Source organism: Piliocolobus tephrosceles, chromosome 4 (genome assembly GCF_002776525.5).
Source record: "Piliocolobus tephrosceles isolate RC106 chromosome 4, ASM277652v3, whole genome shotgun sequence".
In the NCBI taxonomy this organism is placed as follows: domain Eukaryota; kingdom Metazoa; phylum Chordata; class Mammalia; order Primates; family Cercopithecidae; genus Piliocolobus; species Piliocolobus tephrosceles.
The window spans coordinates 130,610,021-130,636,758 of NC_045437.1; the positions used below are offsets into that span (position 1 = coordinate 130,610,021).

General features: G+C 41.0%; 1 protein-coding gene across 4 annotated transcripts in view; it reads right to left on the bottom strand.

Annotated features, from left to right (window-relative positions):
* Positions 1-26,370, bottom strand: part of TTC1 (tetratricopeptide repeat domain 1) — a 58,389-nt gene extending 32,019 nt beyond the window's left edge. Inside the window, exons 1-2 of one of the 4 annotated variants that reach the window (XM_023218858.1) lie at positions 26,265-26,370; positions 24,460-24,818 (exon numbers count right to left, since the gene is read on the bottom strand). In XM_023218858.1, coding sequence (XP_023074626.1) covers positions 24,460-24,789 — 330 coding nt within the window. In that variant the 5' untranslated portion in view covers positions 24,790-24,818; positions 26,265-26,370. The other 3 variants (XM_023218859.1, XM_023218862.1, XM_023218860.2) reach the window with 3 other exon arrangements.
* Positions 26,371-26,738: the final 368 nt, after the last annotated feature.

Consider the following 26,738-nt stretch of genomic DNA (forward strand, 5'->3'; position numbering starts at 1 on the left):
AAGTGAACAAAAAGGTGAGCTTTCTTTACACACAAGCCTATTTAATAGGCAACAGTCTGACTTTTGAGAACTGGATCAGTTTCACCAAAACCTTGTACAGTGTTAGAGGAAGAAAAACACATGACCATCGGGCTAATTATCAATTTTATTCTTGATGTTTAAAACAAAAAACGTAGGTTTTCTTGGCATGTCCTTTGCTTTCTATGTTTCTGGCTTTTGCATGGAATGATAATTATAGTATCACTTAATTTCTACTTACTCAGAAATGAAACTAAATAACATACCCACTGGTGTACATACCAGTGTAAATTCAAATTCTAGCTTCCAGTACTTACTAGTTATGTGACCTTGGACAAGTTTCAGAATCTTTCTGAGCCTTAGTCTCTTCATTTCAAAAATGAAGCTTTAATAGTATTATGTACTACTGTTTAATGGATTAATGTAATAATATATGTAAAGCTGCTCATACAGTGACTAGCAAATAAGGGCTCAATAAAAAATAAGCTATTATTTTCTGTGAAATAAGTACTTTAATCCTTATAGATATAGGAACCCTTCATGGTTTGTGTCATGAAGGAGACACAGTATGCTAGGAGAGCACATTCGCGGGGACAAGCCATGTCTGTAGGGTTAGGGCAGTATACTGTTAGCAGGTTAACACAGGAAAATATGAAGAAACCTAAATAAATTAGTCTGTCTTTTCTTAGCTTATTCAAACAACACAGAAACTCGCAAAGATGGCCAAAAACTCATCATATACAAAAGCTGAGAGAATATTTTCCTGCAAAGCCAAGTAGACGCATGTTGAGTGTGTGCACTTTCTTCTGGAACATCTTAACAATATAACTGGCACAACCCAAACCAGAAGAGTCTGCCTGCCTGCCACCTTTTGACAGTGCTTTAAAATAAAAACAACAAAACCCCCAAAAACAGAGAATCCCCCAGAGTCCCCCCCTTTTATTTTTTAAAGAGATAGGGTCTCGCTATGTTGCCCAGGCTAGAGTGCAGTGGCTATTCACAGATGTGACCAACACACACTATAACCTTGAACTCTTGGGCTCAAGTGATCCTCCTGCCTCAGCTTCCTGAGTAGGTGGGACTATAGGTGCACACCACTGTGCTGAGTTCTTTCTTCCTTCTTGAAGCTTCTGATTAAGTAATCTCAAAGGGAGGAAATACAGTTTGAGCAGGGTATTTCATGCACGAGAGAAGCCTGGAACCTAAACAACAGGTCTTTTTAACATTAGGAACTGATATGGTCTGTGTCCCTACCCAAATATCCCCACAGGTTGAGGGACGGACCCTGGATCATGGCGGGGTTCTCCCATGTTGTTCTCATGATAGTGAGTTCACTCTCATGAGAACTGATGGTTTTCAAGTGCCACACTTTAAAACCATCTGCTTCCCCTTCACTTTCCGCCATGATTGTAAGTTTCCTGAGGCCTCTGCAGTCATGTGGAACTGTGAGTCAATTCAACCTCTTTTGTTTATAAATCACCCAGTCTCAGGCAATTCTTAATAGCAGTGTGAAAACGGATTAATACAGGCACCAAAGTAAAAATATTCTTTCTCTGGAAAAGATTTGTCAATATGCTATTGATGAGACCGGGTATTTCCCAAATGTTTTATTATTACATTGCGGATTAAACACAGCACTTGATGAATCTCAATGAAGAAACTAAAAGGTAAGTATAGAGTGAATCTAATTTTTATGGTATGTACTATGTGCCAGACACATAGCAGATACACATAAAAATTCATTTTAAGATATAATGTATCTGAGGGAAGGGCTATTCTAAAGGAATTCAGAAAAAAATAAAATATAAGAACATGGCCATATTTACCTAGTACTACCCATAAGAAAGATGCTTGGATTGTAATGATCTCTACTGTATTGATTAGGGTTATTGGATGCAAGCAAAAGACTATCTTATGCAAAAAACTTTAGGGGGTAGGCTTACTGGAAAGACATCAGCACTCAGAATCAATGGGAAGCTTAAAGAATAGGCTTAGAAAGCAGGTAAAGCTCGGCCAGGCATGGTGGCTCACACCTGTAATTCCAGTACTTTGGGAGGCTAAGGCGGGTGGATCATGAGGTCAAGAGATCGAGACCATTCTGGCCAACATGGTGAAACCCTGTCTCTACTAAAAATATCCAAAAAAAAAAGTAGCTGGATGTGGTGGCGCCTGCCTGTAGTCCCAGCTACTCAGGAGGCTGAGGCAGGAGAATTGCTTGAACCTGGGAGGTGGAGGTTGGAGTGAGCCAAAGTCGTGCCACTGTACTCCAGCCTGGTGACAGAGTGAGACTCGTCTCAAAAAAAAAAAAAAGAAAGCAAGTAGAACTCAAGGAGGCTCTGTCAAGAAGCAGAAGCAGAATGCATGAATGTCTTTTAGTGAAAGACTTGCCAGGACAGGGCTGCGATGGTAGCAAATCAACTCTAACCATTCCATTTTCTTTGCTTCACTCAATCTGGATTCAAGGTCTCGGTCAGAAGCATCTAATATACCAAGCATCGATCACAAGCCTTGGTTGTCAGAGCATGAAGTGAGAGACATGGGGTACTACCACTCAATAAGATTACAACACAAGAGAATTCCTCCAAATAGGAAGGGATATTGGATGCTGGCGAGCAAAGACAACATAACAAATTCAGTTAACAGTTATTTAAGAAACAAATTCTTCATAGAGGGGTTAAATCATCAAGTTACTAGAGCTTAATGCCCATCCTTTAGGAGTTTTCAATTTCTTTAGCATTAACTGTAAATCTTAAGCTACTTTCTGATCTATAATCTTCTCTTCAGAGCCAACTCATTAGGAAACTTCTATGAACACAGATGAATCAATCAGACCGCCAGACCAGGCTCTTGTGAAGTAAGCGTGTGTATGGGTATTCATGTTTTAGGAGACCAATCATTCTTTGGGAAATTGATAACATCAAGTTCCCAATGGGCAAAGCCAAGAAAGGAATTAGTGCTAAGGGCCAGCCAGAGCAGCCAGCTCAAGAAATACCGTGTCTTTATTTTTATTTTCAGAGACAGGCTCTCCTTCTGTTGTCCAGGCTGGAGTGCAGTGGCACCATAAGAGTTTACTGTAACCTTGAACTGCTGGGCTCAAGCAATCCTTCTGAGTAGCTGGGACTATAAGCAAGCATCACTGCCTGCCCCTAGGTAATTTTTTTCTGTTTTTAATAGAGATGGGGTCTCACAGTGTTGGCCAGGTTGGTCTTAAACTCCTGGGCTCAAGCAGTCTTCTCATCTCAGCCTCCCAGTGTGTTGAGACTATAGGTGGGAGCCAGTGTGCCCAGCCCTCATCTTGTCTTTCTAACTTGAAGGACTGAAAGTTGAGCTAGCCAAGCGAAAGGCTCCAGAATGTAATTCTGAGGTTATTATTATTATTTTTTGAGACAGACTCTCACTCCACCACCCAGTCTAGAGTGCAGTGGCGTGATCTTGGCTCACTGTAACCTCCACCTCCCAGGTTCAAGTGATTCTCATGCCTCAGCCTCCTGAGTAGCTGAGTTTACAGGCATACGTTACCACACCTGGCTAATTTTTTGTATTTTTAGTAGAGATGGGGTTTTGCCATGTTGCCCAGGCTGGTCTTAACCTCCAGGCCTCAAGTGATTTGCCTGTCTCGGCCTCCCAAATTTCCGGGATTACAGGTGTGAGCTGAGGTCAACTACTCTTAAGTAAGGCATCCCATTGTTTCAACTGATAAATCACAACCCAGTGGTCCACTGAGTAGTAAACACTGAAAAAGAACTGCTGCTTCCCTCTCCACAGATTGTGCAAATTAAGAGTAATGCAATTATCAGTATCATGCTGAACATCTCCTTGGAAACAGCTAAAAATAGCACTTTGAGGAGAAAGTTGAACTATTTCCCAGCTGTGCTGAGACTGAAATGATGATCCCAGTACAAAGACTGGAGTTTTTTTCTGCTGAATATATTCTTTCTCCAAAGGATGACAGGCATATAGTACAATATTACTGGAATCCGAGGACAGATATGATAAATAGTGTACGGGTTTTCCTTAGCGTGCTAGGTGCCAGAAGCACACACACATACGTGAGCCGGCGGTGCTGATATTCTGCAGCACTATCAGGGGAGTCTTTCCAGGTTCTGTTCTATGAACAGAAGCTTCTAATGTGGTTAAAGCCCTTACATACCTCCACAATGCCTTTTAACACATTCCAGAGAGGCCTCACAGGGAAATATCTGATCTTGAATTATACTTCTATAGAAATGGAAACCAAAGAAATTTTATAAGGCCCTTTACTCAGTACTTTCTTCTCCATCACTGAAAACTTAGGGGGAAATAGTGACATTATCCTGCATTGTAAATCATCACAGGAACTGCCAAGGAAAGTCCCAAACAGACAACGCTCTCAATAAATGGAGCTTATTTGAAAAGTTACTACCACAACTGTAAACTTCTCAATTTGGTATTCAAAATTCATTACAACCTACACTAGTACAGCGCTTCACTGCTGAAAATCTGCTGTCACATACATTAGCTCATTTGTTTTTCAAGATAATTTTGAGAGGTGGACATGGAGGTCTTGACTCATTTTGCAGACGAGAAAAATCAAGATTCAGAAATCTCTTGTTCACGCTACATCAAGCTTCTGTTCCAACCTACTCAACCTATGCAACACAAGTCCTCTTTGCTAGACAGTCTGATCTCACTATTATCTCTCAAAGCTCACTATGCTTTTCCCTCATCCCATTTGTTTGCTTATCTGTCCCCCATGTCCTTCCACGGAGCATCTCTTCCATATCCTCCTCCCAACTCTCTCACACCAAATTTTCTGTAGTTTTCAAAGTCTAGTACAAACCATAGCTCCTCCCTGGGGCCACCTTTTACTTCTTTTCCCACATTATCTTTCTCTGAATGCAGACTGTACATACTGCTTTTAATTTTGTAATTCAATTCTGCCTTAGAGATTGTTTTAAATTATGAACACAACAAAAGCACTGCAAAAAATCTGGAGTGTTACTTAATGCTTAAATGGTTTCATGTGTTGTAGAGGGCTTTTTGGCCCTCAGACTTGGGCAGAAGAGGCTCTCGTCACGGTCCCCCTCTTGTGGGCCCCACCCATATCCCATACGGCCCTTTTAAACTATGTTCCAGGTAACTGAGTTCTCTAGGATTTCCAGTTCAAGCCTCCCTAGCCCACTTTCAGAACCTGCATGGGTATTTTACCTGGGTTTATTTAACTTTGTTGCAGGTTTACGTAATATTCTGGGTGTAGTATTCTGTACTTTGCCTACCCTAGATCTGGCCATATCTCCAAGAAGTCCTAGATCAATTTTTACTTACTTACTTACTTACTTATTTAAAGACAGGGTCTCGCTTTGCCACCCAGGCTAAAGAGATCATGGCTCACTGCAGCCTCAACCTCCTGGGCTCAAGCAATCGTCCCACTTCAGTTTCCTCAGTATCTGGGACCACAGGTGCATACCACCACATCTGGCTATTTTTTTTTTTTTTTTGTAGAGATTGCGGGGGGTCTCACTATGTTGCCTAGACTGGTCTTAAACTCCTGGGCTCAAGTGATCCTCCCACTAGAGCCTCACAAGGTGCTGAGATTACAGGTGTGAGTCACCCCATTCAGCTGAGTCCTGGATTCTTTTAGTGTGGAACAGTGTTTAGAAACAAAGATCTGGTGTCAGTGTGTTCACTGTTACTAGGGTGTTACTGCTTTTAGGCCCTCTCAGTGAAGAAACCCAGGAAATACATCTTCAACAAAATGAAACCCTTATGAGTCCAAAGAACACATACAAGTGAAATCCAACAACACAGGATTCTTCCTCACATTCCTCCACAGTGAAAACTCTGGTTCTCAGAAGAGTGACTTTATTAATTTGCTCTATCCTACAATAAACAAGAGTTCCAAAATTACTACACAAATATCATTACCAACAATGAACCTACTATGTAAAGTTCAAGGTTTTGTTGCAGAGTCTGTGTCCAAAGTTAATGGAATTATCTTTTCTATATAATCAATTCATGATTGTTATGTAATTTGTTTGTTTACAGTCAATTTTAAGCCTTGTTTTTTTTCTCATCCTTTCTGATTTAATTTTATTTTTTGAAAATAAAAAACATTATTTACACAGTTCAAAAATAGGTGGAATTTCTGATGTGGTGAAGTAAGGAGGTTGACAAAATCCTTTTCCTTAAAGCCAACTGTAAAACTGGACAGGCCAGGGACAGTAGCTCATACCTGTAATCCCAGTACTTTAGGAGGTCGAGGTGGGTGAAATGCCGGAGTCAGGAGTTTGGACCATTCTGGGCAACATGGTGAAACCCTGTTTCTAGCAAAAAGCCAAAAAAGTTAGCCACGTGTGGTGGTGCGCACCTGTGGTTTCAGCTACTCTGAAGGCTGAGGTGGGAGGATCGCCTGAGCCCAGGAAGTTGAGGCCATGATTGTGCCACTGCACTACAGCCTAGGCCACAGAGTGTGGCCTTGCTTCAAAAAATAAAAAGAATAAGTAAACTTGAAGTTGTATTGGAAGAAATTATCCAAGCAAAAAGACCGAAGAAAAATGGACAGGACCCTATTAACATGAATGGAAGACCCAGAAGAAGGGAAGAAAGAGAAGAACAGAACAAATGTTTGAAGAAATAAAGGCTGATAACTTTAAAATTTTGATGAAAAACGTTAATCTAAAGATCCAAGAAGCTCATCTCAGTGAACCTCAAGTAGACTAGAAAGATCTACATCTGAGGACACCACCGTGTCAAGAGTGATGAGAGATAAAGAGAAAATAAAGCCACAAGAGAAAAATGATAAAAGACAACAAGACTACTAATTTCTGACATCTCACCAGAAACAGCGCAGGGCAGAAGGCAGTGTAATGATATATTTAAAATGGTGAACAACAAAAATTTTCAAGACAGATTATACATTTAACAAAACTACCTCAAGATGAAGGCAAAATAAAGACTTTTACAACAAACAAAGGGAATTTACTGCTGTGAAACCTGCCTCACAAAACATATTAAAGTCCTTCAGGCTGGAGGAAATGACAGTAGATGGTCACTCAAAACCACAAGAGGAAATGAAGAACACCAGAAATGGTAAGCAGATATAAGACTCTAATGTTATTTTCTCTCTTCTTTAATTTCTTTAAAAGACAAAAGATTATAAAATGACACTCAGTGGTTAGGTTTACAACATATATTGATATAATGTACATGACAATGATAGTTCAAAGTGGAGGAGAGGAAATGGAGCTATGCTAAAGCAAAGCTTCTATCAATACATTTCACTGAAAGTAAGTAGTATTAAACTAAAGTAGGGCTGGGCACAGTGGCTCCCGCCAGTAATCTCAGCACTCTGGGAGGCCAAGGCAGGTGGATCACTTGAACTCAGGAGTGTGAGAACAGTTTAGGCAACGGCCAAACTCCATCTCTACAAAAAATACAAAAATTAGCTGGGCATGGTGGTGTGCACCTGTAGTCCAGATACTCAGGAGGCTGAGGTGGGAGGATCACCTGAGCCCAGGGAGGTGGAGGCTGCAGTGATCCATGATTGCGGCCACTGTACTCCAGCCTGGGCAACAGAGTGAGACCCTGTCTCAAAAACAAAAACAAAAACAAAAAAATTCCGAAAAACTAAAGTAGACTATAAAAAGATGTACATTACAATTCCTACAGCAACCATTAAGAAAATAGCTAAAAGTAAACATAGTTAATAAAATCCGAAGTATTATAATAGCATGCACAAAATATTATCTAATACAAAAAGAGGCAGTAAAAAAGAAACAGGAATAAAGAACACGAGACTTGTAAAAGACAAATGACTAATGTAAATCCAACCATATAAATAAGCAGATTAAATATGAATGGACTAAACAACTCAAAGAGGAGAGATTATCACACTGGATTTAACAAGATTCAATCATATGCTGACTATAAGATGCATACTTCACATTCAAAGACATATACAGTTTGAAAGTAAAAGTATAAAAAAAGATACTGTGTAAACAGCAACCTTAAGAGAAGTAGCTGAAGTGCTATCAGACAAAATAGGCTTTAAGACAAGATATATTACTGGAGACCAAAAAAGGGGATATTTCATAATGGTAAAAAGGTCAACAAATTGGGAAAATAGAACAATTATAGGTGTATACGTATCTAACAGCAGAACCATAAAATACATAAAAGAAAAACTGACTGAATTCAGAGGAGAAACAGACAATCCAACACTAGTTGAAGATTTTAATACCCCAATATCAGAAATTGCTTAAACAACCAGAGGTACAATACACACAGAAAAACATACAGAAATGTACCACTTAGTATACTGTTGCAAAATATATATTCACAAAACTACTATACAAATTAAGATAGAGAGCACTGCCAGAACCTCAGAAGCTTTCAGTGTACTCCTTTCTAAATTCTCTCACCCCGACATCCCTAGCCAAACAACTTTTCTTCATAACTTGAAGGAGTTAAATAATTGAGGTTGTCATACTTCTATAACATTCTGGAATGTACACTTGCAACCTTTAGAAAACCAAGTATCTAAAAATGATTTTTAAGAGATCTTGTTTGTTCTATTCTAGACCTGAAATATTTTATGGTCTATGTTCATTGAATTTTGACTTAATAGCTATAGTTAACAGTTCCTGATTGCTCTTGTCTGCTAGTCATTTAATCCTTATGATCCCATTTTATGCCAAGTTAAATGATAGAGCTAGGACAGATCTAACATTCCCAAGTTAATGTTTTTAGGTGAGGTGGTGCACACCTTAGTCCCAAGTACTTGAGGGACTGAGGTGGGAGAATCGCTTGAGCCCAGGAGTTGCATTGGCAACGAAGCTAGACCCTGCCTTTTAAACAAAACAAAGCAAAACAAAACAACAAAGTTCATGCTTTTAACCACAAGACCATACTGTCTTCCACAGGTGTGGAAATAAAGAATTGTTTGCAGGAAGTAGAACTGAGTAAGGCACAGAAACTGCTGCAAAAAGGTGAACACACAGAACTTATATGCTTCATAGTTCTAAAGAAAAAGTCACTTGTAATTCCCTTGGTGTCAAGAACTAGGGATGACACTGAAAAGAGGATGACACTGACAAGAAAAGAGGATGACACTGCTCCAAAACATGTTATTTAGTTCCAGAGTTCTGATCTATAGTCATTTTGAGAACTATGTTAAAAATAAATCTCACTGGGTGTGGTAGCCCATACCTGTAATCTCAGCACTTCGGGAGGCCAAGGAGGGTGGACTGCTTGAGCTCAAGAGTTTGAGACCAGCGTGGGCAACACAGCAAAACCCCATCTCTATTGAAAAACAAAAATTAGGCTGGGCGCAGTGGCTCACACCTGTAATCCCAGCACTTTGGGAGGCCAAGGCAGGTGGATCGCCTGAGGTCTGGAGTTTGAGACCAGCCTGGCTAACGTGGTCAAACCCCGTCTCTATAAAAAATATAAAAATTAGCCAGGTGTGGTGGCGTGTGCCTGTAATCCCAGCTACTTGGGAGGCTGAGGCAGGAGAATCACCTGAACCTGGGAGGCAGAGGTTGCAGTAGGCTGAGATTGCATGATTGCACTTCAGCCTGGGTGACACAGTAAGACTTCGTCTCAAAAACAAACAAAACAAAAAAATAAATAAATAAAAATACAAAAATTAGCTGGGCATGGTGGCTCATGCCTGCAGTCCCAGCTACTCTGGAGACTGAGGTGGGAAGATCACTGGAGCCCAGGAAGTCGAGGCTACAGTGGAATTATGGAATCATGCCACTGCACTCCAGCCTGGGGGACAGAGCAAGACCTGGTCTCAAAAAACAAAGCAAAACAAAACAAAAACAAATCTTTTCCTCACTGAATCAAGGGCTTGGACCACAGGACTTAGGTTGCTCTATTATTATTATTATTATTACTTTTGAGGTGCTAGGATCACTTGAGCACGTGAATTCAAGATCAACCTGGGCAACAAAGCAAAACTCCGTGTCCTAAAAAAAAAAAAAAAAAAAATTAGCTGGGTGTGATGGCAAGTGCCTGCAGTCCCAGCTATGAGGGAGGCTGAGGCAGGAGGATCACTTGAGTCCAGGAGTTTGAGGCTGCAGTAAGCTATGATCATGCCACTGTGCTCCAGCTTGGGCTACTCTAGTCTCTCTCAAAAAAAAAAAAAAAAAAAAAAAAAAGGAACTATCATGAACTAGAGAAAATCAAGGCGACATGAAAACTAAATGCAATGGGTCCTGGAACAGAAAAGATGACGTTCATGGGAAATGTGATGAAATCTGAATAAGGTCTGTAGTTTATAGCGTTGTAATAATGTTTATTTCCTGGTTTTGATAACTGCACTATGGCTATGTAAGCTGTTAAAACTAGGGGAAGCTGGAATCTATTTTTTGCTACTTTCTAAAAAATGTTATTTCAAAAATAAAAAGTTAAAATAGAACTCTCCACCTGGGAAATAATTTTTCTCTTCCAAGAGCTAAATACAGCCTCCAGTAAGGATTTGAAACTCCTACCTCAGTAATGACAGTTTTTCAACATACTTACGGCACATAACGTGCAGGCACTGTGCTAAAGTACGCAGCACAGAGAAAGCTCCACCCATTGCTCCCCGACACTTACATGCCAACCAGAGTATGCTGATAAAACACGAAACTACCTAAAATAAAAAGGTAAGCATAGTTACATGTCTTCCTGGCTGAATTATAAGTTTCTTGACAGAGAAAACCATATTCTTCAAGAAAACTTCAGCCTGGGCAACATAGCAAGACTATGCCTCTACTAAAAATAAAAAAAAATTAGCTGGGCGTGATGGCTCATGCCTGTAGTCCTAGCTACTTGGGAAGCTGAGGCGGAAGGATCACTTGATCCCCGGAGGTTATAATGAGCCATGATTGCGTCACTGCACTCCACCCTGGGCAAAAGAGCAAAACCCTATTTCAAAAAAAAAAAATTTGTCTTTTTTTTTTTTTAGACAGAGTTTTGCTCTTTTGCCCAGGGTGGAGTGCAATGATGCAATCTCAGTTCACTGCAACATCTGCTTATCGGGTTCAAGAGATTCTCCTGCCTCAGCCTCCTGAGTAGCTGGGATTACAGGCACATGCCACCACGCCCGGCTAATTTTTTTGTATTTTTAGTAGAGATGGGGTTTCACTTTGTTGGTCAGGCTGGTCTTAAACTTGACCTCAGGTGATCTGCCCGACTTGGCCTCCCAAAGTGTTGGGATTACAGGCGTGAGCCACCGCACCTGGCCGATTTTGTCTATTAATTGCAGGTACTAACAAATGTCTGCTGAACGAATAACTCAATTTCTAGAATTACCCTGAATCTATAGCATATGTGGGTTAATTTTCATTTAACTAACAAAGAAATAAGGGTGGAAACTATTACAAGTGTCCTTTCTGAATAAAATTAGCAAATCAAGGATATAAACATTATAAACTGCTTTGCATAAAGAAGATATTCTATAAAGAAGACAAATTACTTTAAATGCTAGTTAGGATGAAAAATGGTATACTAATATTGCTAAGTGAAGACTCTTCCTGTAAAGTAAATATCCATGACTTGGCTATAATCTTACCTTGTCATTTCCTATTTACTAACATAGTACTCCTATCTGCTTAGATTACCCAAAGATGCCTGATTCCATGGCTGCGTAACTCATTCAATGAGCTAAAACTCATAATACTTAGTATGTAGCCAGACATTGTGCTAAGAGCTTCAAATGGATTGATTCACTTGCTTAAAATATTAGAAGTAGCTTGAATTTAATTTGTTAATGGACAACAAAAAAACCACCCTTCAAAAAACCCAAAAATCCAAGCTATAGAACTTCAACTGATATAATTTAAAATCCTGGGGTAGCAAGGCAAAATGTTAGAAAGTGCTCCTCTAGTCTCTTATAAATAAACCACTCTTACAATGCAGTGGCTAAGTAGGGTATTTCTTTTACTTTAGGTCAGTGAATACAACATAAACACACTTGACTTGGAGTTTACAAGTGTATATCCCACCTATCATTATTAAATAGTAAAAACTGGCATGAAATACATTTAAACAATAATCTCATATTTAAATAATCCTACAGTAAGCATGTGCTCAACAGACAAACGGATAAAACCAAGACTGTCGCTCCAGCAAGCTTATGTCCATATTATAAATCTATCAGCAGCTCTCTGCTGCGCTCTGCAGTTTTGTGAAGTAATTGCTACAAAATAAAACAGCATACACTTTACGCCAAGCACAGTACCCAAGAATCACAGTACCCAGAGATCAACTGCTGGAGTAAAAGAGAGAGTAAAGAGAGCTACATACTTGCTCAATTGCTGGAAAATGGAGGCAAATGCGACAAAACCTTCTGCTTTAGTCTTATCTAGGTGGAATGAGAAAACTACACTTGGAATGCAAATATTGGAACGGCTAGGGACACCACTTCTACAAATTATTCTGAAGGGAATTCCTTATCATTAAAAAAATAAGCTTTCGGTTTTGTCTTCTTTGAAATCAGGTATCTCTTGCTTTACGTATATAAAGACATATCTGTTCTTTCCACGAGTCACCTTTACAGGTCCTCTAGGGAGGCATGAGGGAAGAATCTTTAGATCTAAGCCACAGTTAGAAACTGCCTCTCAGTAGGTATTATCCTTCTGAGGAAAAAATGACTGATCTATGAGGAATTAATCTTGGAAACAGTCCCTTGTTTCTTAAATCAGAAAATTCTATTTCCCAAAACACAATTTAGTAGAAATAAATTTTCTGTCAGGACTGCTTAAATTTGGCCCAACAAGTTGTTTTCAGACCTTGATCAACGGATGTGGGTAAAAGAAAACCTCCCATTCAGTTCTTCCGATGTTGGATGAAGTCAATGTACGGGTTAGGTCAATACTTCTTGTTTTGGAAGCTCAGTCATCTGCGTCCATCTGGATCTGTTTCCCATGGGGTGGCCACAGTTCTTCCTATATTGAAATTACCTGGGAGGCTTGCTAACAAAGCAGATGCCTGGTTGTGGCCTCACAGGTGTGTGGTATCAGACACTTCTCAGGCTTTGCATGGTTAATACATTTCCTGTGATGCTTAGGCACAACAAAGTCTGGAAACCACTGATCTACACAAAGTGACCTTTCTTAATAAACACAGGAAATACTGAATGCCATTTTAATTTTCTACCAGCAAATAATGTAAACATACATTATTTGTTTATTAAGTGACCTTTCTTAATAAACACAGGAAATACTGAATGCCATTTTAATTTTCTACCAGCAAATAATGTAAACATACCTCACTAACTTCCAAATATTTTAGAGCAGCGGTCCCTAACCTTCTTGGCACCAGGGACTGCTTTTGTGGGGGACCATTTTTCCACGGACCAGGGTCGTGGGGGAGGGGGTGTTCGTAATGATTCAAGCATATTACATTTATTGTGTACTTTATTTTTATAATTATGACACTGTAATATAGATTACCCAAAGATGCCTGATTCCATGGCTGCGTAACTCATTCAATGAGCTAAAACTCATAATACTTAGTATGTAGCCAGACATTGTGCTAAGAGCTTCAAATGGATTGATTCACTTGCTTAAAATATTAGAAGTAGCTTGAATTTAATTTTTTAATGGACAACAAAAAAACCACCCTTCAAAAAACCCAAAAATCCAAGCTATAGAACTTCAACTGATATAATTTAAAATCCTGGGGTATTTTCAAATAGTTATACAATTCCCCATAATGTAGAATCAGTGGAAGCCCTGAACTTGTTTTCCTGCAACTAGATGGTCCCCCCTGGGGGTTATGGGAGACAGTGATAGACTATCAGGCATTAGATTCTCATAAGGAGCCACAATCTAGATCCCTTGCATGTGCAGTTCACAATAGGGTTCACGAGCCCACAAGAATCTAATGCCACCACGCATATGACATGAGGTGGAGCTCAGACAGTTATACAAATGATGGGGAGTGGCCGTAAATACAGATGAAGCTTCGCTCACTAGTCTGCTGCTCACTTCTGCTGTGTGGCTGGGTTCTTAACAGGCCACAGGCTGGTACTAGTACATGGCCGGGGGTTGATGACCCCTGTTTTAGAGCAAGCAACCCTTATTTCCTCTGGTTTAAACTCAGGATCAGGCCAGGCAGGGTGGTTCATGCCTGTAATCTCAGCACTTTGGGAGGCCAAGTGAAAGGGCCTCTACAAAAATAAAAATAGACAAAATTGGGATCAGAAATCTAAGCTCCTTCCAGGATTTGATTTAATCGTTTGTAGACAGCATTAAGTTCAACAGTGGTAACCCTATAAGAAGTTGGTAAAAATGACTACCTTAGTTCCAAAAGATGCCCATTAGAAATGAAAGAAAAGGAGGCTGAGGCGGGTGGATCACTTGAGGTCAGGAGTTTGAGACCAGCCTGGCCAACATGGTGAAACCCCATCTCTACTAAAAATACAAAAATTAGCCAGGTGTGGTGATGGGCACCTGCAATCCCAGCTACTTGGGAGGCTGAGGCAGGAGAATCACTTGAACCCAGGAGGCAGAGGTTGCAGTGAACCAAGATCATGCCACTGTATTCCAGCCTGGGCGAGAGGGTGAAACTCCATCTTGAAACAAAAAACAAAACAAAACAAAAAAACCAAAAGAAAACAAGAAATGAAAGAAAAGGAGGCAGGAGGCAGGGCGCAGTGGCTCATGCCTGTAACCACAGCACTTTGGGAGGCCAAGGTGGGTAGACCACGATGTCAGGAGTTTGAGACCAGCCTGGCCAATATGGTGAAACCCAGTCTCTACTAAAAATACAAAAATTAGCTGGGTGTGGTGGCACACACCTGTAGCCCCAGCTAGTCGGGAGGCTGAGGCAGAAGAATCACTTGAACCCAAGAGGCAGAGGTTGCAGCGAGCAGAGATAGCACCACTGCACTCCAGCTTGGGTGACAGAGTGAGACTCCGTCTCAAACAAAAAAAAAAGGAAGAGGTGCAGCACACCAACATGGCACAAGTATACATATGTAACAAACCTGCACGTTATGCACATGTACCCTAGAACTTAAAGTATAATAATAATAAAAAAAAAAAAAGAAAGAAAGAAAAGGGAAACAACAAAATCAGAAAGGTTGCTCATGAAGTTAACAGGACTATGCAGGCCACTATGGAAGAAGTTACTGAAAACTTTCTGGAAGCAATCAAGAGAGTATTCCCTGCAAACACATCCACAGCCACAACATTGATTAGATTATGAAAATGATGCAATAGGTGGCAGAAACATGGAAATCCAAAAGATTAAGTAATGTGGAATTTAGGAAAAATGACAGAGGGAAGAGACTAAAATATAACTTCTGTTCTAAACTGAGACTTCTAAGCTTTGATAATGGTTCCTAAAGAGAAAATGACCTTAAAGAACAATGCTTGAAATTTTCAGAGCCTAATGTTTAAAAATCTCAGATCCCATGCATTCTGAATCTATGTTCACCATGCAACAGACTTTTGGATCCCTTATGTGTACATGTAAATGAATACCATTTGCAAACCACTGGTAGGCAGCAAACCTACTGAAATGACTAAATCTGCATTTTGGCTTACAAATGAAAATGTTTGTTTGCAAGAAAGAATTAAATCACCAGAACCTGGATAAGTTCAAAGTTCCTTCATCTTCTTCATATTAATAAAGGCCACCACCATCCATCCAGTAGCTGAAGAAAAGGAATCATTCTAAAGTCTCACTCCATTCCTCCAATCGAATCCACTGCAATGTGTGGTCAGCTTTACCTCTGAAATACATCCCGAAATCATTCATTTCTCTTCAGATCCACAGTTTAAGCGACTATTATCTTTGCCCGGCCTACTGCATTAGAGCCTAACTGGTCTCAAATGTTTCATTCATGTCCCTCCTCTATCCTTATACCCCTCCATTCTCTGTATAAGAACTGAATTCTCTTATTAAAATGTAAATAACTCTCGTCTTTCCCTGGCTTAAAATTATCCACCTGTTTCCTTCTGCACTTGGAACAAACTTCAAATTCTTTACCATGGCTTAGGAACTGTTCCATAATCAGACCCTTGCCTACTATCAGCCCACTCTCTTCCTTAATCATTATGCTTCAGCCATAGGCTCTTCCACTCCTTGAACATGTTAAAACACCAAGGCTGTTGTTACTTTAGGGCTTTATTCAACTGCTCTCTTTGTCTGCAATGCTTGCCTCTCAGATGGTCACACACTTGGCTGCTCCCAGTGCCACCCTCCCCCAGGCTCTGCTGAAAGGCCACCTCTTCAGAGAGGCTTTCCTGACCAGCCAATCTAAAGCAGGTCTCTCCACCTGTCTTAGTCCACTCAGGGTGCTATAACAAAATAACACAGACTGGGTAATTTATAAATAATAGAAATTTATTTTGCACAGCTGTAGGGGCTGGAAACGCCAAGATCAAGGCACTAACAGATTTGGTGTCTGGTAAGGGGCGTGTTCTCTGATTCAACATGGTGCCTTCTTTCTGCATCCTCACTTGGTGAAAGGGGAGTAGAAGGGCCCAACAAGTTACCTCAAGTCTTTTATTGGTATACTTTATAAGGATACTGATTCTTCTAATCACCTTCTAAAGGCTCAACCTCTTAATACTACACATCAAGGATTAAGTTTAACATGAATTTTGGGGAGAAACATTCAAACCATAGCACCATCCTTCCAACTCAACCCTGCATCACTTCATCTTAAGATTTTGTCCTAATTCCCCAATGAGAGAACAGAAACCCTCTCTGTCTTGTTCACCACTGTATCCCTCAGGGCCTCAAACAATGCCTGGTGTGTGGAAGAAATGCAAATATTACTAGAATAAATGTGATAAAAAAATTTCTGTAACTTGTAAGGCCAATTATTGGCTCTCATGGGGGAGATAAAGACACTATTCATTCAACAGCTATTTAATGGAGGAAGACTGTGCAAAGCCCATGACAGTGGTCCTCAAGTCTCAGCATGTGCATATGAATTACCTAGGAAATTTACACACGAGGCCTAAGAAACTGCACTGTGACAAACAGTCCATAAAAGGCGATTTTCTTATAGAATCAATACCAGCATTCTGCAGTATGTGCCATAGGTCCTAATACTATAAACACTCGCTACGGTCTGAACGTGTCCCTCCAAAATTCATGTTGAAACCTAATCCCCATTGTGTTGGTATTAAGAGGTGGGGCCTTTTGGGATGGGATTAAGCCATAAGGGCTCCATCCTCATGAATGGATTAGTGTCCTAATAAAAGAGGTTGAAGGGAGCTGCCCCCTTCTGCTACATAAGAACACAAATGGTGCCATCTGTAAGGAACAGGCCCTCACCAGACACTGAAATTGCTGGCACCTTGATCTTGAACTTCTCAGCCTCCAGAATTACGAGCAATAAATTTTATTTATTTATTTATTTATTTTTTGAGATGCGGAGTCTCGCTCTGTCGCCGAGGCGACTCCTGCATGCCAGGAGTGCAGTGGCGTGATCTCGGCTCACTGCAAGTTGTGCCTCCCGGGTTCACGCCATTCTCCTGCCTCAGCCTCCCGAGTAGCTGGTACTACAGGCGCCCGCCACCTCGCCCGGCTAATTCTTTGTATTTTTAGTAGAGACAGGGTTTCACCGTGTCAGCCAGGATGGTCTCGATCTCCTGACCTTGTGATCTGCCTGCCTCGGCCTCCCGAAGTGCTGGGATTACAGGCATGAGCCACCGCACCAGGCAATAAATTTCTATTATTTATAAATTATCCAGTCTAAGGTATTTTGTTATAGCAGCTCCAACACACTAAGATAGCACTTCTTGTATCATAATGTTCTTACTGCAATTCTTGTCTGCTGCTACAACTGTCCTTCACCTTAGCCAAGCCTCTCGGAACCAATTATTTGCTTCACATACCTAGTACATCTCAAATGTTAGCTAAAATTTCATTCCTATGGGTAGTCATGTCTACATTGAAGCTTTCACAAACAGTTAAGATTCACTGCTGAAATAAACACACAAATACACTATACTCCCATTGAGAGCTTTTTCTGCTTTTTACCAAATCTTAACTGCTTTCCTCCTCAATTACTCTTGATTTATGAGTTCTGCTGAGAAGTGACACTGTACTTGAGCCTGAATTATCTTCCCAGCCACAGGACCAGTGAGGTTAGCTTGATTAACAGACTTTGGCTATTGTTATTTGGTTGTGTCCACAAGAAGCCTTTAATAATACATAGACTCTATACGGAATAGCACTTCTTTCCCAAATCCTCAGGGGTCGGCTTTATGTGCTTTTGTGGTAGGGCATACACTTTGGTTGTAAAGTAATCAATTTTTACTTATTTATATTCTTAAAATGGAATAATGGAATATAGGCTTACTGTGAAAAAAGCAAATATTACAAAATTGCATTACATATAAATTAAAATTCCCTAATAATCGCACCTCTCAAAAGTTACTTACTGCTTACACTTTGGTGTATACCCTTCAAATTTGTATGTATAAACATACTTTCACATAGGTTTAGTTTAACTTAAAAGAAATCATCGCTGTTGTATAACCTGATTAATTAATTTGACATTACATTACAGGCAGCTTCCCATGTCAATACCTATGATTCATCTTTAAAGAATTTTTAAAAAAATTATTTATTTATTTATTGAGACAGAGACTCACTCTGTCACTCAGGCTGGAGTGCAGTGGCGTGATCTTGGTTCACTGCAACCTCTGCCTCCTAGGTTCAAGCAATTCTTGTGCCTCAGCCTTCTAAGTAGCTGGGACTACAAGTGCACGCCACCATACCTGGCTAATTTTTTTATTTTTAGTAGAGATGGAGGTTCACCATGTTGGCCAGGCTGGTCTTGAACTCCTGGGCTCAAGTGGTCTGCCCACCTTGGCCTCCCAAAGTGCTGGGATTATAGACATGAGCCACCATGCCCGGCCAAGATTTATCTTTAACAACTGCATTGTATACTACATAAATATAACAACAAAAGTTAAATAATACTCTGGGAAGAACATATTTTTCTCTCCTACTATACACTCCCAATAGTTCTGACAACAGATGAGAGTTTTCTTCCACACTAAACAATTCTCCAGCGGACACCAACGGGGTGTCCTGTAATTCAATTCGGTACTGTCACTATCTCGGTAGCCAGTGTCTGATCCCACAGGTTAAGAGTTCAGTCTCACAAGCCTGGCCCCACTTCAGACACTAATCACAAGTCCCAGGTTGTGACCTGTGATTCTGACTGAACGGTTAGCACAGGATTCTAACCACCCTGTCCTTGGGTTCAATAATTTGCTAGACTGGGTCACAGAACTCTGGGAAACACTACTTACACTTAGTAGTTTATTATAAAGGATATTATGAAGGATATAGGACAGCCAGGTGAAGAGACACACAGGGAAAGGCAGAGGGAGAAGGGGTACAGAGCTGCCATGCTCTCTCTGGGTGCCATCCTCTTAACACTTCCATGTATTCATCAACCTGGAAGCTCATCAGATTTCTTGTTCAAGAGTTTTTATAAGCCAGGCATAGCAGCTCACACCTGTAATCCTAGCACTTTGGGAGGCTGAGATGGGAATATTGCTTGAGTCCAGGAGTTCGAGACCAGCCTGGGCAACACAGTGAGACCTCATTTCAAATACAAAAACATTTAGCCAGGTGTGGTGGAGGGTGCCTGTGGTCCCAGCTACTTGGGACACTGATGTAGGAGGACAGCTTGAGTCCAGGAGGTTGAAGGCTGCAGTGAGCTATGATCGCACCTCTGCAATCCAGTCTGGGCAACAGAGTGAGACCCGGTTCAAAACACAAAAAGAAAAAAGTTTTAATGGAGCTTAATCTCCAGCACTTACCCTCCTCCTTTCCTGGATTTCAGTAGGTGGTGCCAAAAGTTCCAACCCTCTAAACCTCTAATCACTTAGTCTTTTTGGTGACTGGCCCCATCCTTAGACTATTGATAGGCCACACCCTAAAAGTTATCTCATTAGGATGAACTCAGATGTTATCAAAAGGGGTACATTAAGAATAACAGAAGAGCCGGGCACGGTGGCTCAAGCCTGTAATCCCAGCACTTTGGGAGGCCGAGATGGGCGGATCACGAGGTCAGGAGATCGAGACCATCCTGGCTAACATGGTGAAACCCCGTCTCTACTAAAAAATACAAAAAAACTAGCCAGGCGAGGTGGCGGGCGCCTGTAGTCCCAGCTATTCGGGAGGCTGAGGCAGGAGAATGCCGTAAACCTGGGAGACGGAGCTTGCAGTGAGCTGAGATCTGGCCACTGCACTCCAGCCTGGGCGACAGAGCGAGACTCCGTCTCAGAAAAAAAAAAAAAAAAAGAATAACAGAAGATACACTATCAGAAAATTCCAAGGGTTTTAGGGGCTCTGTAACAGGAACCAGGGACAAAGACCAAATATATTTACTATACTACAAATACCCTGTTTAACACTGTCTAGCTTTCCAAAATTATGAATGATGCTGCAACACATATATGTACATAATTTTGTGTATATTTCTAATAATTTCCTTGAAATAAATGGCTACAAGAAAATCAGGGTTAATACTGTCATGTCCAATATGGTAGTTACTAGCCACATGTGACGATTTTATTTTAAAATTATTTATTTATTCATTTTGAGACAAGTTCTCACTCTGTTGCACAGCCTGGGGTGCAGTGGCGTGACCATGGCTCACTGCAGCCTCAACTTCCCAGGCTCCAGGGATCTTCCCACCTCAGCCTCCTGAGTGGTGGAGCTATAGGCTTGTGCCACATGTGGTAATTTTTATTTTTATTTTTAAAGGCTTTAAAAAATTTTTTAATTAAAAAATTTTTTTTTTGGAAAGACAGGGTCTTACTCTGTTGCCCAGGCTGGTCTCAAACTCCTGGGCTCAAGTGATCCTCCAGCTTTAGCCTCCCAAGTGCTGGGATTATAGGAATGAGCCACTGTGCCTGGCCTGTGTGACTATTTATTTATTTTCTGAGATGGAATTTTACTCTTGTCTCCCAGGCTGGAGTGCAATGGCGCAATCTCGGCTCACTGCAACCTCCACGTCCCGAGTTCAAGCAATTCTCCTGCCCCATCCTCCTGAGTGGTTGGGATTACAGGAGCCTGCCACCAGGCCTGGCTAATTTTTTTTATTTTTGGCAGAGATGGGGTTTCACTATGTTGGCCAGGCAGGTCTCGGGTCGAACTCCGGACCTCAGGTGATCCACCCGCCTCAGCCTCCCAAAGTGCTGGGATTATAGGTATGAGCCACCCCGTGTGACTATTTAAATTAATTAAAATAAAATACAGTTTCTCAGCCATAATAGCCACATTTCAAGTGCTCAACAGCCTGATGTAGTCAGCAGCTACCATACTGCACGGTGCAGGATGTAGAACATTCCTATCATTGTAGAAGAGTCTACTGATAGCCCTATCTAAAGAAATGTTCACATAAAAATTTGGTATGTGTCCCATGAAGTGACATAACAATTTACATTCCCAACATGAGTATATGAGTTCCAGCATCTCTCCTTGTCAACATCAGATCAATGTTCTGATCTGACAGATGAGACATAATGTTTTAGTTTGTATTTTTTATTATTATTAATGAGGCTGAAAGTCTTTTCACATTTTTTTTTTGCCATTTATGTTTTTTTAAATCATTGTTGAACTAACTGAATTTTATCTATTTTAAAAGATTCAAATATAATACTATCCTGTCCCTGATGAGCTATTAAAGCCAAACCATATACGCAGAAGACATTTCTTCATTTGTTTTGCTGGCTTCTTGAAAATTTCGGAAAGATATTTATCCAAATAGCATAAAAACAGCTAATAGATTAGTACCACAGTTAGCTGAAGGCAATCTGTACTCTCATAGGTTATTTCCTTAAAGTAGAGTTAGTGGCTTACATTTCTCTAAATAACAGGACTAGCACTGCTGTATGTTACTGTTACGAGATATTCTTACAAATTTTCAAATTAGCTATAAAAACACTTTGATATATAAATAGAAAATATTTATGTTTTATACATGAATACTACTGTCTGATTATATTTATACGAAAGTCTGGAACAGGAAAAAAACCACCTATGAGACAGGAATCAGAAGAGTGGTTAACCAGAGAGTGGTGTGGTTGGGAAAGGAACGACTGATACAGCACACAAATGGAGTTTCTGACATGATGGAAACGTTCTCTATCTTGATAGAAATGTGAGTTACGCAGGTGAATACAACTGTCAAACTCATTGCATTCTACACATGAGAACTGATATACTGTTTCACTAAATTATAACTCAATTTTTAAAAGGAGCGAAAAAAGCGAAAGTATTGTTCTACTTAGAATATGACTTACAGGCAATAAAAATAATTATCCTGGCTAGGTGTGGTGGTTCACGCCTGTAATCCCAGCACTTTGGGAGGCCAAAATGGCAGGATAGCTTGAGCCCAGCAGTTGGAGACCAGCCTGGGCAACGCGGTGAGACATCGTCTCTACCAAAACACCCATAAAAATTAGCCAGGTAGGGTGGTGTACGCCTGTTGTCCCAGTTACTCAGGAGGTTGAGGTGGGAGGATCCACTTGAGCCCAGGAGGTTGAAACTGCAGTGAGCCGTGATCACATGACTGTACTCCAGCCTGGATGACACAGCAAGATCCTGTCTTCAAAAAAAAAAAAAAAAAAAAAAAAAAATCCCAAAAGTATTTATAGAACTGAAAGTATGATTTTCTGGTCTAGGAGACACAAAACAGGCTTTACTAAATTAGAGGTGTGGATCAGACTTTGTGACACCTTGAGCCAAACCATTCAACTGTCAAATTCAGAGGGCACTAGAAAATTAATATAATTTTAGGGCAAAATATATTAAGGTATCAGAAAAGCATTGCTATCTTTTTAACATAGATGCATGATCAGTGTTTCTAAAAAGCCTGAAACCCGCTATAATGTTATGGAGCAGTACTTAATTTTTTTGAGCTGTATTTGCTGTGATAGTTTATGAACTTGGCTCATTTTTGCCCTTTTTCTTCCTGTTCTGGTGGTGCACACTAGCACAAAAGCGAATATGTTCACATGAAAGCTAACTGATTTGATAATGAAAAGTGTCTAAGGAGACAGCGAAAGAGAAGATGCTCCTTCCCACCCCAGGCTACCTTCCCACCCCCACTGTTAGGCTTAGGCTGCACATTTATTATCTCAACTCATTACCAATGTATCACAACCTGTTCAGTGAGTGAGCTTGTTAGTGGCATAAACTACAATCTCATTCAAGTTCTTTGTAGACAAACTGAAGCTATTACAGTAACTCTTCAGAAACTAACTTGCTTGTGCAATCAGAAGGAGGTAGGACAGCAGGACTTCAGTCTCCAAAAGTGAAGGCTTGCTCAGTTAACGGTGTGGCCCCAGAGCAAAGAAACAGGAGATTGTACATTTTATTAGTCTATCTGCTTTGTAGGAAGACAGATGTTTTTGTTATTACATTCTACATTACACTCTGGCTTTGGAATCAAACAGATTTGATTTGAGAATTAGTTTTGCAATTCATCAGGCATTTGATCTTCGGCTAATTACTTCACCGCTCCAAGTTGTTTCCTTAGGGGAAATAACAGTATATATTTCGTTTCTTTCTTTCTTTTTTTTTTGAGACAGAGTCTCGCTCTGTCGCCCAGGCTGGAGTGCAGTGGCCGGATCTCAGCTCACTGCAAGCTCCGCCTCCCGGGTTTACTCCATTCTCCTGTCTCAGCCTCCCGAGTAGCTGGGACTATAGGCGCCCGCCACCTCACCCGGCTCTTTTTTTTTTTTTTTTTTTTTTTGTATTTTTTAGTAGAGACGGGGTTTCACCGTGTTAGCCAGGATGGTCTCCATCTCCTGACCTCATGATCCGCCCGTCTCGGCCTCCCAAAGTGCTGGGATTACAGGCTTGAGCCACCGCGCCCGGCCTAACAGTATGTATTTCATAGGCATGTTGTGAGGATTAATGAAAACACAAGTAAACATTTTAAGTCAGCGGACGGCACATTGTAGGCATTCATCAAACGATAGCTAGCTATAATCATACACAGTTGTGTTCCTGAAGACCTCCGCAACCAAAACTCCACCAAGATATTCAGGCAGTCATATTTTGCTAACAAGGGATTAGCATAAACTGGAAATGTTCATAAACATAAATGTAGCATAAACATAAAAATGTTCATTACAGAAATTTCAGCAGCCAACCACAGAAAAGGTTATAACAGAAAACTAAAAAGTATATATACATTTTGAAAATAAACAAAAAGACTGTTATGTCACAGACTCCTGAAGTACAAGATGAACATAACTCAAGGTTCACAGAAAATAATGAAAATTTCTTTGCTAAGCAGACACACTCTGTTTCCCTGTCATGCCACCGATTTATCTCAGATCCAATACTACTAAAGCCATAAAAAGACAAAGGGGCAAGTTATTCTTTACCACAGATGAGGTGGTCTACGATACAGCACAACATTTTAAAATGCAGTGTAAGTGGCAGCTCTTGCACAATAAATAAAATAATTACCTGTTTCTCTTCATCCGACATGTTGTTTTCCAGTTCTATTAGGTATTCTTCATCTAGTTCAGAGGAATTCACATCTTCATTAGATTTGTTCTCTATCTTGCCCGCTCCTGGCTCCTCCTCAAATGAGGCACTGCAATCACGAAAACACTCCTCTTCTCCCTGGTCCTCCTGGAGATGGGCCTCATCATCCCTGAGCAGCTTACTCTGGGAATGCTGACTTTTGGGATCAGGAACTGGAAGACCAGCACACTCGGCTTCCTGAGTATCTGTAACCTTCAAACCATTGAACAGATCCTCTGGAACCCTACAGTTCTCTGACTTGTCCCCCATGCTGTCCAGTGAGGGAGGTGACGCTAAAGCTGGGGGTAAACAAAACAAAACAACTGCTATGTAATGATGCTTATATTTTTAAAAGTTCTGTTTTAAACCTAAACAAACCTCTGCCTTACAGCCAAAAAACACACCGTAACTTCCTTTCACTGGAATTCATTATTTAAAAATATAGATTAAAATAATCTATATTATTATTATAAAGTAAAAATAATGTCAAATGTCATTTTAACTGAGACCCATTTCCTGATCAAATCTGGTGCTAGACTTTTTTTTTTTTTTTGAGAGGGAGTCTCACTCTGTCACCCAGGCTGAAATGCAGTGGCGCGATCTCGGCTCACTGCAACCTCTGCGTCCGGGTTCAAGCGATTCTCCTGCCTTAGCCTCCCGAGTAGCTGGAATTACAGGCACCTGCCACCGCGCCACCGGCTAATTTTTGTAGTTTTAGTAGAGACGGGGTTTCAACATCTTGGCCAGGCTGGTCTGGAACCCCTGACCTCGGGATCCATTCGCCTCGGCCTCCCAAAGTGCTGGGATTACAGGCGTGAGTCACCGCGTCCCGCCCAGAACTTCTAATAAGCAACAAAAGCAGCCGTTTTTAATGTGACTCTTCTATGTTCCACCGTTCGCGTTCTGTTTGGATAGCAAAAATTAGGCAGAAACTAAAACAGTGACAAGAAAAAGGAAGCAGCCCTAATCTTCATTCAGAATGAATAACCAAGGCACGAGTAAGAAATGATGGTCCGTCTTTTTAGCACCACCACAGGAAACCCAAGAATACGTTTCTAGTGTACCTCAAAATAAAATCCGTGCCCAAACTGTGGTCACTTTAACCCAAATGAGTGTAGTAGAGCCCCCGCAGCTTACAGTGGAAGGGGAACCTTCGCGCAGGTGACCCGAATCAGAATCACCGTGGGGGTCAGAGTCAGGCATCAGAAAGGGTGACTCTGAACCCTAGCTTCCCAAGAGAACACTAGAGATTTAGAAAATACCACTGCTCATACCCTAACCAGACTCTGATTTATTAGTGTGGCGTCAAGCAAGGGCATCAGAGTTTTTTTTTGTTTTTTGTTTTTTTTTTCATCCCAGGTGATTCTGACGTGCAGCCAATTGCGAACCACTGCTGTAGAAGCTGAGTCAGAGCATCAGCAGCCCAGATATTTGCAAAAACTTGCTAGAGATTTGCAAAAATGTAAATTGCTCTAGTCGCAGCAAAATCACGCCAACGACCCTTGTGTCACAAGAGTCTGAATTCGCTCTAGTATGTTCCAAGAAAACTTAAAAACCAGCAAGACCTTAATACGGAGACTTCGCCTCCACAGCAATGTCTTATTTCTCTTCGCTCCCAGGTCTACTGGAAGAACACAGGAGTCTGAGCTCCTAGGGTTAGGGAAGCGACGCCTCGTGCTTCCAGCAGATTATTCCCTAGCTTCGTTCCTCACAGCCAAGACGCTTAGACCCACGGGGTTACTCACAACCTTACAGCTTCTCCAGTCTCCACCTTCTTAGCCTCTGAGATCTTCTACTTCCGCTCAGTCAGGTGCGCTTCCGTCGATGACGACTAATAGTGCCGCTATCGGCAAAGCATCTTGGGAAATGTAGCGAAACTCTCAGGGAGGAAAGGCATGGTCGCTGTGTGACGTCATTGTACGGCGTGACATTTGAGAGATGGTTGCCATCTTGGGTTAGGGCAAGACTTCGCGTTACTCTGCAGAAGAGAAAAAAGGACAAAAGGAAGTATGTCTCTGTGGTGTTCGTTTCACTATTTATTTATTTATTTAATTTTTTTTGAGACACAGTCTCAGTCTGTCGCCCATGCTGGAGTGCAGTGGTGCAATCACAGCCTCCACTGACTGCAGCGTCAACCTCCTCGGCTCAAGCGATTCTCTTGCCTCAGCCTTCCGAGTAACGGGGGCCACAGGTGCGCGCCACCACGCCCAGCTAATTTT